At 34.3% G+C, this 15,818-nt stretch overlaps 1 protein-coding gene across 2 annotated transcripts in view; it reads right to left on the bottom strand.

The window, feature by feature from the left end:
* ca16b (carbonic anhydrase XVI b) overlaps positions 1–15,818 on the bottom strand; it is an 89,672-nt gene that overhangs the window by 63,253 nt on the left and 10,601 nt on the right. For both annotated transcript variants that reach the window (XM_053498697.1, XM_053498698.1), the window contains exon 2: positions 6,022–6,105. In XM_053498697.1, the coding sequence (XP_053354672.1) occupies positions 6,022–6,105 (84 nt within the window). The remainder of the gene's footprint in view (positions 1–6,021; positions 6,106–15,818) is intronic.

The raw sequence follows: 15,818 nt of genomic DNA, 5'->3' as shown, positions 1-15,818 counted from the left end.
CTCAAAGGCTGACATTCACAAATCAGTTGAAAACATTTTTCAAAAAAAAAACCTTTCCTGAGAGTATGACATAAAATGCAATAACTGAACACTATGCATTACTTTAAGTGCACTACTGTATGAACATGTTTGTCAACTGCATAGATACTGTAAATCACCCAATACCTGCTGGACAATACAGTGCTGGACCCCATTGATGCTTTGGAGCTCTTTTGTAGCTAGTGTGAAGATTGATGGCATCCTACTACCTGGTTATCCTCCCCCCTCCAAAAAAAAAGCTTGTATGGAACTGACCATCTGTGATTTCCATAATATCCCAAAAACCAAATCCTCATTAAAAACTACTGTATGTCAAAAAGGAGAGTATATTGTATGCCATTTTCCATCTGTGGCTTTGTGATACAACAGAGCTTTTCTCCGCAATCACCTTGAGAAGTGTTTGCTGCATAGCCTTGTAAATGACAGGCTTCCGAGTTTTCCGTAATAATGTCATATTGCAACAACAGAGCATTGCCAAACATCAATACCTTCTTTCAAGCTTAAAGTGAATATTTGCTGAAGTACAAAGAAAGCAAGACCGTAAAAAAACAAGAAAGTGACGGAATAAGAAGAAAGAAAGAAATTGCACCCTTGAGTGTGCAATATTATCTGTCTCTATTCGAGAAATACCTGCATAAACAGACATTAAAGAAATAAAAATCAAATTTCGCCCCCATGGGCAACTTAATTGCCAGTGTGTGGTTAGATTCAATAACAGTATTCAGGCCCACTTATGACAATTTGTAGCATTTTTCTTTGCTTAATTACATTTATATTACCTCCTTTATATCATTTAGCTGTAATTGACTTACTGTTCCACCTAGAGTGATCATTCTCACATGTGTGATTATCACTTAAAAAACAATAAACAATTGTTCAGGAAATATAGCTGACAGAGGCATAGTTTAGATTAGCGACTGGATAGGTCTCCAACAGAGATGAGGCAATTTTAATTTGCAGTTAAAAGCAAAGCACAAATTAGAGGCCCCTAATGAATGAAGGGAAAGTGTGATAAAATTGGAAAGGGAGGTTTGGGACCATGGGGTAGCCAATCATGCGTATGTCGTTCTGTGCGGGGGTGGAAAAGAATGGGAGATAGACCTGAGAAATAAAAGGAATTTGAAAAATGACACTCCCTCATGGAGATGTTATCAATCATACCCATGGCCTAAATACTTGAAGACACATACTTTACAGCTGCTGCAGAGATTTCATAAAGCCACCCACAGATATCTGAGCAAGCACACCAGTGATCATACCATCTGCACCCAGGGTACAAGAGAAGGTTGTATATAATGGGGCATATTGGATATACTATGTTCGTTATTGAACAATGGTTTATGACAATGCTGTGAAGCGAAGATGCCCTCATGAGCAACAAAACATTTCCTCCATTAAAAAAATCTACAAAAAGCAATTAACATGTATAAACTTAACTATATTTAATTAAACTATAACTAAAGTCAATATTTGGTGTGACAATACTTTGCCTTTAAAAATACATTAGTACTCTCAGGGACCCTTTATACAGATTCTAAAGACTCTGGATCGTTTTTAAGCATCTTGGAGACTCGTTCTTCTTAAAACTTTGACTGTCACACTTGCTTCTGTAGTTTCATGTTAGCCTTGACAGCCAGCATTCTTTCTTTTTTTGTCTGAAAAGTTGTCTGTAATATAATAGTTGATGTTAGTTTCTTTACTGGCATACAAACATTTATTTTGTGTAATATTTTACATTTGTTGGTAATATTACATTTAGACAGTCTAATCATTTTGATTTATACACATATTTCCTTGCACATTTGAAACATATATTATAATATATACATTATAATATATATTATAATATATATACATATATTTTAAATATAAAATATAAAAGCGCTATATTAATAAAACTGAATTTAACTGAAACATTTCAAATAATCAATGTAATCCAAATTAGTATAAAAATTACAGTGACAAAGCCTTTTGCATAGTACTTTTTTAATGACATATAGATTCTGAAAGCTACATGTTTCCCCAAATATATTCCAATTAGAAGTTAAAGTTTAGCATTATAAACTGAAATGGGTTGAAACCGCATTTCAAGACTGCATTGCAAGACATAAATTTGGAAATACAACATCTCTGCCAAATATTGAAGAGTTATAAGTTCCCAATCTGAAACCTGTCTGTAACAATTATTACACATTATTCATCTCTGTCTCATCACACGGGCTAAAAGTTCCTCACCGCATTTAAACATCAGTCTCATTGCCATCTTTTCACTATATGGTGTAGATTAAATCAGGCAGTTCTGTTCTGTTGGCAAAATTTCTTTTCTTCCTTCTTTACAGTTTGATGAAATCTACATCTACACCCAAGAACATGTTCTAGCCCAGCCACACACATGATACATCGGTTTCTGATTGTCAGAAGAGGCAAGTGAACTGCTTGTCATTCTCTACCTATTTCAGGCGCCTCTAAAAGTGGCCATCAACAATGCTTACAATTTTCATTTACATACTGTAAATACACATACATATATACACACATATATACAAAAAGAAGTAAATCACTAATCTAAAAATTATAATAAAAAAAAAGAAAGAAAGAAATTTACAAAGCTGGCCATTTTTGATTTTGAAGTCCTATGTTGTTTTTTTAATAGCGTATAATGTTTGGCATTTGATAACTTCCTTGCTGTTTCATGTTGCGTTTCTGAACTGAAGCCAAAGAAAATGTGTGAAGCACAAAGCATTGAGACAGAGGAGCCTACAGAAATCCTCTGGCACAGAAATGATTGTGTGGGCATGGAAGGTATAACCACCTTCTGCTTCCTCTCAGAACACACACATACACACACAAATACAACAAGAACAACTTGCCAATTAAGAGGCCGTACATGTCAGAGCATTTGAGAGGTTAAAACAAAAGGGCTATTGAACAGCTTCTATAAAATCTGTGCTAATCGAATACTGTTTGCATAATGGCCTCAAGCTGTGAGATATAACTTGGCAAAGTCGGACATATTTTATAGCGAATTCGTTAGACTTTAAACCAAGATTGCCTGGAAACAGTCAGGTTGGTGACTGTGATCAACCAAGTCTAACAAACCTGATGCGCCATCTGTTAAAGACAAATGTGCTCCATGAGGTAAACTGACGTCTGTATTTCTATGTGCAAATCAAAAGGAATCAAAGCAAACTGCTGAACATGTTCTGGGCATTACATTCTCTTTGATTACATAGCGTGAAACCCCAAAATTCAGTATAAATCAGTCTACAGGAATATTCGTCTGGGGCAAAATGACTGTAAACTTTTAAAATTTAAAAAAATAATAAATAAAAATAAATAAATAAATCACATTGCTATTATTTTGATATATACTGCGATTGCAATTTAAACTACAGATATTTACCTATCAAATGTACCTTTTTTCATTAAAACATATTCATTCATGCTAACACCAAATAACGATAAATATATTTAATGATTCATACATTCATTCATTTTCTGTACCTCATATTTCGTACTGGGTCACGGAAAGCCTCCAGCCTAAGCCAGAAGACTTCAGGCATGAGGCAGCATACACCCTGGTGCCAATCCCTCGCAGGACACACACACACACACACACACATTTATACACTATGGGCAGTTGGGAACACTAAATAGCCTACACTGCATGTCTTTGACTTATACTGACATAATCGACAAACTCTACATAAATTCCCAACTATGAGTATATTATCTATAATAAAAGGTGAATAATTTTAGGCAATTAATTGCAGTAGCACTATACAACACATCTTTAACAGAAGTAAACAGCAGAGATCTTTAACAATAGAAAAAAAATGGATCACACAGTTTAATTTATTTTGAGCTTCATAAAATCAATACAGGGTCAAAAATGTACATAGATCCACTTACATTATTAATTCACTGATGCAAAAAGTCTTAAAAAGTATTTTATTTTGCTAAGCCCAAGGCCTATTGACTACAACTGATAGCTTTAGTATACCAACATAAAAAAGGATTTGTTTGACATACTTGAAACAAAGTGTGTGCATACATAATATATAAACTCCCGCAGAATGATGGCTAAAATAAATTAATCCATGACTCATATGCATGCTGACTGTGGGGGGAAGTCTGTTCTGACTGTCACTAGTGAAGGACAAATGCACAAGATTTATAAGGCAACAAGAAAACTGTTGTGAAACAGAATACGGCACAATAATTGTATAATCTCAATTATCTTGATGTTTAAAATAGTTGGAAGCAAAAATCGTAATTGAATGCAACATTCAGTTAATCACATGGCCCTATTTCCAGTAGAACAATGACCTCTGACATGCATCAATGCTACAGTAGTTGTGAAATTAGATAATGGAGTCTAACTTTAAGTTTTAGGGGCCTGACCCTTATTGAAAATGTGCTGGCCATGCTTAAAAGTCAGGTCTGTGCCAGGAAACAAACAAATAAAATCGAGCACACCCGATTCTGCCAGGAAGAGTGATCAAATATCCACCCAGAATTGCCAATAGCCATGAATTTTTACTTACTAATTGTATAGCTTGGTCCAAAATTAGAGGACAAAATAATTGTAAAAACTTTTTTAGGTCAGTTCAATGATTCTTAGGCAATATGTTAAAATATGTGTTGAAAAACAGTGTTATTTACATTAAGACTGAGGATTTTGCTGTGTAAGGTCTGCAAGGAATGTATATAGATAGATAGATAGATAGATAGATAGATAAATAGATAGATAGATAGATAGATAGATAGATGGACAGATGGATAGATAGATAAAATTAACATTACATTCTTAAAGACAATGTGTCATAATGTTCAACCTCTTGGGGAACATCTTTTCTACATAGAAAACAGACTTATGAAGCTGTCAAGTAGAGAATAAAGCAGGAAAGTAGAGCACTTAAAGATCATTCCCTGTTGGAGGCCTGTTGGGACTGCTGGCATAAATGTCCTGCATTTGTAGGGAATCTCTCAGAGGGCACTTCGAGCCCAGCGAAAAAAGCAATGACCGCGAATGGAAATAAAAGGTTGCCAACATCCAACTTATCACAACCCATGAGATGCAGTAGAGAGATTAAAAGTTGTCCTGGGATTAGATGTAGAACAATAAGGAACATTTATGTATGATGTGTTTGCTCCAAAGAACAGCACGAATGATTTTTAGCATGTTGTTTTTCAAACACTATTTTTAGCACAGTAGTTTACATGCCAGTTGTAAGTATTTTTACTGTATTTTGAGAAAAAGGAACAAGAAGAGAAATTACAGCTGTGGCTAGGTTATCAAGTGATAGCTAAAATCTTCAGCAAGTTTCTGTAAATGTCTACACCTCGCACCGCAAAGGTGGGGATTTGGTTAATTATCCTGTGCTATCAAGTGTTATACCAAACTGTTAAATGTAAAAAGCAAAGCTCACATTAAGAAAACCTTTGTTAAAATGTACAAAAGTGGCAGTGCTGCAACAGAAAACTCAATATTACCTTGATTTTACTGTATGCTGTGAGGACCATGATCTGAGAAATGCATATAATTTTACCCCCTGAAAGTTTTATGCTGCTTTGTCATTATCACCTTTTTTTACTTTCCTTAAGATGTTAAACCTCCTGGAGAAATGACATCGCTAATCAATATACATTGCCCTCATAGTCGAATTAGGCAGACAGTGGCAGATTTGTAGGGTTTAACTATAATAAATAATTCATGCTGCCATTTAAAACCATATGGGAGTGAACTGTCAGAGCTTTAAAGAAGAAATCACAGACGTAGCATGCCGCCGACTAAAAAAGCCTAGCGACTAAACATCTCTATAGACATGGTTTCCTCTTTATGGAGAAGAAAGTGAATAACTGTGTTTTTCTTTAGACAAGGAAAGACAAAAATAATGTTCCAGAAAGGAAGTTGTGCAAAGAATCATGTCCATCCAAAAAGAAACTTTCCTGATTAAAAGCAGGAAAAACATAACTCACCCGAATATGCCCAGTAGGGTTCTCCTGTTGCTCTCTTCTCTCTCTGATTAGGCATTCTTCCATGTTTCGATTTCGGTGGTGTAGCTGGTAAACACAAAATCAGAGAAACAAAATGTAGCTTTAAAGTTACAGTTCCTCAAAGTTGTAACCTTCTTCATACCCCTTGCTGGGTTTACTACATTGAATGTGTCCTGCTGATCTACAGTAAGCCATCTCTATCTCTTATCATTTATATTACTTCATGTTAGTTATTAGCAATATAAACAATGTTAGGAATTGGAACTAGATAAGATTTTGTTGTAAGCAAATCCAGCAGCAAGGTCCATTATGGCTCATAATCATTATTACCAGTATTATTATTATTACTATTATCATTATTATTTTTATTATTATTGGTATTTTCAGTATATAATTATTATGAGATATTCCGGTAGGCTTTTTTTTTTTGCTCAATAAGTCAATGAATTTTGTATAATATTTATATTACTAGTTTGCTAAGGCCATAACACAGACTGGCCAGTCACAAATTAACTTTTAGTGTTGACACAATAAATGAGTTCTTCAATTGTTGACCAACTGAATTTAAATAAAACATCAAGTATTTAATTATATTGTTTTTAATTAGTAATCAATTAGTAATGGTTCTATAATTTGGGGTATATTTGATGTCTGCTGAAGTACTTTTATTCAAAATATTTTCCTTAAAAATATTTTTTTTCCTATTAAGGGAAAGCATGGTACTGTATAATACCACATAAACATTAGATGGAACCTATGCTTTACTTAGCTGGAAAATTGTCTAAATGTTGCCAAATTAATCGTTTTTGCTTTTGCAGTTGAAGGTGTCTTGGTGTTAAAACAATGAAAAAATCAATAACTATTTATTTTTTTTATTACAAACGTAATATTTATTTATATACAAAATATATTATATTAAGTTTCTCATTTAAATAATTTCAATATATCAGTTTATTAACATCTGCAAAAGTCAATGTAGTCCGTCAATTTAGTTACTAACAGAACTCAAATGCCAAATGCCAAGTAACCAGCATCACAGGATGTCATTCTTTTTTGTAATCTATATTTTAAACACACTGTTGTAAGTGTTCTCTCATTTTATTTTTTATTTTTTTTTCCATATTAATAGCTCCTGTTTAAATTTCGTGTACATAATCAGTCATGTTTAAGCAGATATGTTACAAAAGGAATTACTAACTTGAAACACTATTTGTTCTATCGCATTCATGTAAAATGCACAAATTATAGAATAACTCATGTATTTTGGACGTTATTTTTAATTATTAAATCACATAAAAAAATGCACCACAAGCATGAGTTTAGAAGTTAACTAGTGTAGATTCTGCTGCATAAACACCCTCGTTTTTCCCCTCCTTTTTTACTTACTTCAGTGCTTTTATTTGCACTCTTAGGCGTACAGTATGTCTTATTTTGGAAAGCCACCAGTCCATTTTTTTTAGTCTTGCTTTTTTAGCATAAATATTGGAGTTAGAATGCTTATTAGTCGTGGAAATATACTTGAGGGGTAGACGTGCATGTCTAAATTTACCTCATTATCTCGTCTCATGGACAAACCCCCACTCCGCGGGTTAAAATCTTTCCCATAACAGAGCTTCCTTTGGCAGAATAATATATTTGTGTTCATATGCATCACGTAATTTGTCAGAGTTAATTTTAAACTGTGTCTCTCAGTATTTTTTTTTGCAGTTACACAGCTTTTACTCTGTTTTAGTGAGTCATTAAACATTGATGATTACATTATAATATCTGTAGAATTATTTTACATGAAATTATACAGATTTTCTACTACTATGCAAATATTATATACTTTTTAAATGATTAATTATTCACTTAGGGTTTAAGCTATTATTTAAAATTTGATAAAACTCCTGATACAGTAATGGTACGTTTGGCAAAGTGCTTTCTTTGCAGTATTGATCTTGAGCTTTACACTTCATTAGAATAGATTTGCTGATCATGCAAATTCCATGTTTTTATATAATCCCTTAGAAGTGAAAACAAAATGGGCTAGTAATTTTATTGCCATCAAGAGCAACACATGCTCCCTAGGCAATATTAGGGTTATCAGGGTATGGTCAATAAAATCCTTTACGAACAAGGTAAGAACAGTTTTTTTCCCAAAGCTGTGACCTCTTCTGTCCACATTCCCATCTGATCAACACCCCCTGTATATTCAAACATTTAAGTGCACACCACGTGTGACCTCCAATACACCCAACATCCTCTGTAAATATATACTTTTGTAAATATCAACATTTTTGATATACATTTTTGACTATAAACTCTGTAAAACCTTTGCTACAGTACATGACCTTGGGGACTTTCTGAGAAATCATAAAGAAGTTCTTCAAGTTCTGCTTTACTTTTACTTTGTTTATAGAATATTTCCTTAAAAGAAAATCTCATCAGTTGTTTACCATTCTTTATATCTACACTGCAATAAAAATCCACAAGTTACACAAGGGCTCTTCTTGTCCTTGTTAATAATAATAATAAAAAAGTGTTGCTCTGTCTGATGGATTATAGGTTCTTTTTAATTCTACAGATGCATCTTGTGAGAGCTGCTTGCAGACATGTTTAGATTAACTTGCAGGAAAGCTGGATTAATTTCTTCATTGTGAGTTTTTTTTTTACACCCATTCTAATCTAGCCTTTAAAGATGTTTACATTTTTGTTTAAATGTATCATTATCAGGTGTTTTCATTGACAGTGGATACGTTACTTTATACTTAATACTATGAACTTTTATGATGTATGACAATGAACTTGTGATTAGCATTCTGCGCTTTTACCGCTATGGCCCAGGTTTCATTCCCGGTCAGGAAACCAAACGCAGTCACTGAAGGTTGCACTTTGTGTACTTTTAGTGTCAGTCTTAAGCCTAGATAAATGAGGAGTCAGGTAAAAAACATCCAGCAAAAACCCTTTACCCTTACCTTAAGTCATCATTACTACAGAACCCACTTCATTGGCTTAAAAAGCTCTACAGAATTTCCATTATATTAGGACATCTAATGTAAAGAAATTACTGAATAGAAAAATGTGACACTAAAGGTCAGGAGAGAAAAGATAGGAAGAGAAAGATAAAATTGAAATAAGAAAAATAAACATTAGTGTGAAACTAAATGGTAAGCACACTTAATACAGAGGTTCATGCTGGGCAAAAAAGCAGCCCTCACACTGCTAAAAACACACTTTAAAATATGCTTAACATAATTTTCCCTGAGATTCTTCCCAGGGTTCAGTAATTGTCCTGATTATTTTACTCAGTGTGTTTCGAAATCCTGGTACACCTGTGGGAGACTCCCTGTGTATGTGAACGACATCTTAAAAACCTGGAATTCTCTCTCTCTCTCTCTCTCTCTCTCTGTCTGTTATCATTCATAACATTAAAACCACTGACAGGTTAATTGAGTAACTGATAAGCAGGATTTACAGACATGTATTCTTGTTATATCATGACAAATAATGGAGGTAAAAAGGTCCGAAGATGATTTCAAGTGTTAAATCTGCATTTGATAGCTGTTTGTGGGGACTCTCAATATGATTTCCAAAGAGTCACCAGTGCAAATGATAAAGGCAGATAAAAACAGACTTATCATACAAAATGGTTGAAATCGACAAAATGGTACATTCTTAAAAAGAAGGAAAACATTGGTGAGCTCACACCGAAGACAACTAAAAACGTCTTGAATATAGCCACAAAGGGTCCATATACTGTACAAATGAAAGACACATCAATAACAAAAAGGCCAAATTAAAATTTGCTACAAAACATCTAAGACAATGCTGCCAAATTCTTGTGTATTAGTATTAACGATGCACTAATAGTAATTAGTGCTGTGTGTATTAGTGCTGCACAATGAATCACACACACACACACACACACACACACACACACACACACACACACACACACACACCCACACACACACACACACAAATCATAATACAGACCTGTGTAATTGTCAATTTACAGTACATAGAGTTTGTCAATAATTTAAGTACTTGTTTATTTTTTAAATACTTTTGTGGTGAAAAAAATAGATATTGACAAACATCATCTTAATGAGATAATTTGTACCATTATATGCCTCCTAGCCTAGATGAGTACATTAGAATCCCAAATGTTACTTTTACTAGTTATGCTGTATACTGCAGTTTAAATTGCAATGGCAATATGTTTTAAAATAATAGCAATGTGATTTTTTTTTTTTATAATTATCTTGATAATTTAATCAAATCATGCAGCTGTCAGTGGAATTACAGTACTGGTGTTTGTTGACGAAGTGACTGCTGATAGAAATGGTAAGATAAATATAGAGGCATACTTCACACTGCAAATGGATAATGGCCAACCACAAAAGCAACATAAGGCAAAGAAATAGGATTTTCTTAAATGTCCAAACCTCTTACCTAACCTCAGTCCAATTGAGCATGTTTTTTTTATATTTTTTGAAGACAAGGCTTAAGGTAGAAAGCCCTACAAACAAGCATCAAATGAATTAGGCTGCACTAAAGGCCTGGCAAAGCACCTCAAGGAAAAAATCGATGATGTCCATGGGTTTTAGACTATATATATATATATATATATATATATATATATATATATATATATAGTCAGAATATATACAGAATATATATAATATATATATATATATTTCTGTATATACTGTATATATATATATATATATATATATATATATATATATATATATTTGCATCCAATTTAATTATGTTTGAGAGTAATAATAATAATAAAAAAAAACAGTTGACACTCTGCTATTAAAGGAGCAGGATCATAAATGAATGTTCTGAATGTGGTTGAATGACGAAAAACAAGCCAGTCTTTACAAAGCTGATGGTGGCATGAACCTGCTGACCACGTCATCAAAGCTCTAGTGTGACTGTTTGCTCCTCTTGAGCTTCTTCAGGGCCAAAAGGGGATTCCTGTATTTATATCTCGCTTCAAAGCAATCACCAGCACCTTACCAGTGCCTGAGTCTCACGGGAAGATGCTGTATTCGCATAAACACATTTTCCTATCCTCCACACCGTTCTTACCCTCACTTGCATCATTACACTGGAGATTAATTAGAAGCTGAGCTAAGTCAATTCAGTCTGTCCCAGCAATTAAGGCTGCCCTTATTGGTTAGCGAGCTATTAGGCAGACTGTCATTGGCTACTGAGTCGTCCTGCCTCATTTGCTGTTTAATCCCCTGACAGACAGAGAGGCTGATCACGCAGGCAACCACACTGTAAACAATTACTTGTTTCTATTATACCCTCAATAAATATTGAAAGGCTATGCATACTAAAAGGCAGGCCATTATTTTCTCATTGCATATTATTAACTTCAAATATATTATTACATTTTATCGACTTATTTTTATTCACACCAATATATTGCAACTTATATTTTCACTATTAAATTATGTAATGTTTCAGCAAATATAATAAAACATCAACCACCCCTAACCCAAAAAAACGATGGATTTGAAGGAGTTGCCTAAAATAATATTGACTTAATGTTTCTGCTGCAGGGCAGATAAGTTTTAGAACACAGACATAGCTTAGAAAAAAAAGGAAAAAGAAAAAAAAATGAATGGAGCTAATAAAAGGCATCCATGTGCAATTTAGTGACCAAGTAACATTTTTTTTGTATACTCATATAAATACATGCTTTTTAACTCTTTGCCCTGACTTGTGTTGTTATATGTAAATACCTGCAGCCCGTTTTTGTTGACCCTGCTCTCTCATCTATATTGAGAAACAAAAATCTTCAATTCTACTTCTGTAAGGATGTCTAAAGTGCGCTGCATTTAACATCCCCTTGGGTCTGGTAACGATGGCTACAAGTCGACAGCCTCCACAGGAGCATCAGTTGGGTTGGGAGTTCGACAGTCACAGAAGGGGAGTGAGCGTACAGGAGTAAGGAAGAAAAATGCAGCAGGATTTGAATCGAAAGTGACAGCATAAAGATACAGCATTATTGCTCAGCTACACAGGAGAGTATGACTAGCACTGAAAACATGTATGGGTTTAAAAGCACTGGTATGAAATGGTTATTTTGTTGTTACAGCGCACATCGCTATTTCTTTTAAAACTATAAACTTTCTTTGCACTTATATTACAGTACCAGCCAAATATTTGACCTACCTTCCAATAAATTTTTTTTCTTTCTACTTAAAATAATGCCGAAGGCGTCCAAAATATGCAATAAATAAAATTGAATTGAATAATCTCATGAGAACAGGTGAGATTAAGATGTGTCTGCTACTTATGCTCTATAAAGCCTTCATAATGGCTCTAATCTGAGGCGCTGTAAATTGGTGATTTTGAGGCTGGTACCTCTAAATGAACTTCTCTGCAGCAGAGAGATCCTCGTATGGTCTTTATGAAAGCCAGTTTCATGATCGTGCTTGAAGGGTTTCACAAATGCCCTTGACAATACTGTTCTTGCAAAAACTATTCCAGCTGACCTTCAGGTCTTAAAATACATTACATAAGGCCATATGTATTATTTCATAGTTTTGAACAAAAATATAAAAAATAAATCCAAACTTACGTCAAACTTTTGACTGATACTGTCCATCTACCATGGTTCGAATATAGCTATAATTATACAACAGTTATTTACGGTTCACTAAACTGATTGGTTGAGAATTGTTCCGATAGTGCTTATATTTAGCATAACCACACTGTGATGTTTCAACATGCATATCGCTTTGCATGTCTTTGTGTGTACGAAAAAAAAAAATCAATTTTCTAGTTCAAAAAGGTCAGTACAGTAAAGTGTGCAGCATCACTGGACACTGGACACAAAATGATACTTTTTCATGAAAATGAAACTACTGAAGATGAAGACAAAGAAGGAAACACATCAGTGTGAGCTACAGTAGCTAGTAAAGAAATCTGAGACAGACTGTAAAGATAGCTTCTTCCACTAGCAGATCTAAGGCAATCAAAGCATTAGCCATCTTTTGTGTCTAAAACATCAGTTATTCAATGTTCATTCTTTGCTCTCTTGTATAAAAGTAATATCGCACTTGCTATTGTGTGGCTATACTAAATATATCGCCAAACACAGCCTGTAAACTTACCTTCAGTCTTTGTCAACAAACGCATGCCACTGACAAGAATGAGATAAATACAGTATGCAGTGTTTAATTCTAACAGCCTTGCGGCAGTGGAGGGATATGGTGTAGTAATCATCTCGCAAACCTTCGGCCATTAATCAAAACACTCCATCAGACTGTCGTCCACTCAGCAAAAGTCTGAAAGTGCTCCAGTTACAGACATAAGGGAGCACTACACTGGGATAACATACAAACAACCCACAGTCCCAATAGGTAGCTTAAAACTAGGTTTACGTCTAACATGGGAATCTACATGCTTCATTTGTGCTTGAACAAGCATTCTAGCACTGTTAACCAACTAGCAAGTTCACAAACTAAACCTACACGCAAGGACCAAAACAGAGCTTTAAAAAAAAAAAAAAAAAATTATGTCCTTATTCTGTATAAGTCATGACAGTGAAATCTCCTGTGTATGTCTAATATAAAAAAAAAAATCTTCTTTTCATGTTTATCAAAGGTTTCTAAATCTGTTGAAAAACAGTAAGGAGAATAGCACAGCACATTTACACTGCGCTCCAGTGCGAGCTCTTAAAGGCCAGAGGCAGAACACACACTTCAGCTGAAAAGGTCACAAAGACTCATGGCTACATCAAGACCCTCCTGGTCATCATCAATACCTGCCACGGAGTATGTTAGAGTCCTGCTATTCATACACACATCAACCTTGGTGATGACCTACTGGATAAGTGGTCTAGGTGTTGACATCCCTTTAACCAACTAGACGATTCCAGTATATGACTTTTCTCTCTTTCTCTCTTTCTGTGTGTGTGTGTGTGTGTGTGTAAACAATGTTGATTTACCTGCTTTATTTACAGTGGCTTTGTCTCATAGTCAGCCAGCCTTCTGCTTCACACACTAGCTGTTTAATCGTTTTTTTTTTTTTTGTGCTTAATGTTTGTATTTATGACATTATGTTGCAGGAAATTTTCATAAACAAAGACTCAAGGTTATAGAGATAAGCTGATAAAGTGTGTGCATGCATGTGTGTGTGTGTGTGTGTGTGTGTGTGTGCGTGAGAGAGAGAGAGAAGCGCACTTAGATGGTTTATGGAAAGAAGTGGTCTCAATTACTATCGTTTCAAATAAGGTGAGCAGTGCAGGCTACATTACACCAACTCTGTACTGCATACGCAGCAACTGTTTTTACTCTTTCTACATTTTCTGCAAGTCTGCAAGAGAATGAAACATAAGGCATTGTAAATGGAGGCTATAAACCGAGTAAATAAAACAGTGAATAGCAGAACAGAGAACACGCATAGAAAATGAAGGAAGTACAACTATCATCTTGTGACTGTAAAAGGAAGACGTGATGTGAGCCTCTGCCCAAGCAGTTGATTGACAGCTTCTGTGTCTTTCCGCCTACACTAAGAAGTATACACAGAGGAAGAGTAATCAAAGCTAGAGGAACAGCTAATCCAAGCCGACAAGCTTTGTGGTAAAAGTCAGCCGAAAACACCCAGTAAGAAGTGATAATCATGCCAAATTCCAATGCAGAAATCTTCATCTGAAAGTTATTATTTTTTTAATCATACCTATGACATTAAACTTTGAACTGAAATGAAATTTGTGGATTAAATGCTTGAAGGGTATTCAAATGTGAAATTTCTTAATGTATTATTTTAATCCAACAGTCAAAGATCTTGAAATGAATCAAGCATGAATGGTTAACTAAAATTACTCACTTTTCTACAGTGTGTCCGAAAAGTCTCTATCCATTCATAAAATTAACATTTTAATTAAATGGTTTTTCCTATATATATATATATATATATATATATATATATATATACTGTATATATGCATAAATACAAAGCCTTACTGAAGATATTTTCATGGCTGGATTGGAGAATCATTTAAAACATATTCAAAGTGCAGTTACATTCAATTCAATTTTATTTTATTTTATTTGTATAGCACTTTTAACAATTGTCATTGTCTCAAAGCAGCTTTTTACAATCAGTTACATGCATAACACCAGAATTGTTACTATCAACACAAGGAGAGATGATTTTGTGTTCATTCATAAAGGAAAAGCAATCACATAGAGGAAGAACATAAAGTTGCTAAATTTTGCTAAAGAAAAAAGAAAAAAAATCTAAATTTCCCCTACATGTATGTCTGGAGACGTTTGAGACACCCTGTATTTCACTATTGTGTACAAAAAAAATCTTATCAACCTTACAAAGTCAAAGGCGAGGAACAAGATTAATGTCTAGCCTTCTCAGTCTGGAAAAGTGGAGTCAAAGCAAAGAGGCCCACATTGTTTGCATAAACCAGCAACATCCTGGCTTTATCCTGTATTTATGGACATAGCATTAGTCTATTGTCTTATTGTTTTGTAAGAAGTATGGCCTATTTTGAACAATGATACAGGACTTCCTGAGAGGGAAAGTCATTACTGCATGTACCACTATATACTATTCAAATGTTTTTAGCTTTATATAGCGGGTTGTTAATATAATATTTGTGACCAGGTGAAATTATTATACAATAGCAAGTATAGTGTCATCTGGGAAAAAAAAACAGATGACTAAACTGAAGGTCAACTATGACATCTGCATGAATTGACAACTGCAATCAAGACCTCAAAGTCTATCGAAGCCTTTAGTAGCCCATTAGC

Source organism: Clarias gariepinus, chromosome 6, assembly GCF_024256425.1.
Source record: "Clarias gariepinus isolate MV-2021 ecotype Netherlands chromosome 6, CGAR_prim_01v2, whole genome shotgun sequence".
Lineage (NCBI taxonomy): Eukaryota > Metazoa > Chordata > Actinopteri > Siluriformes > Clariidae > Clarias > Clarias gariepinus.
This window is presented reverse-complemented; position numbering and strand designations above follow the sequence as displayed.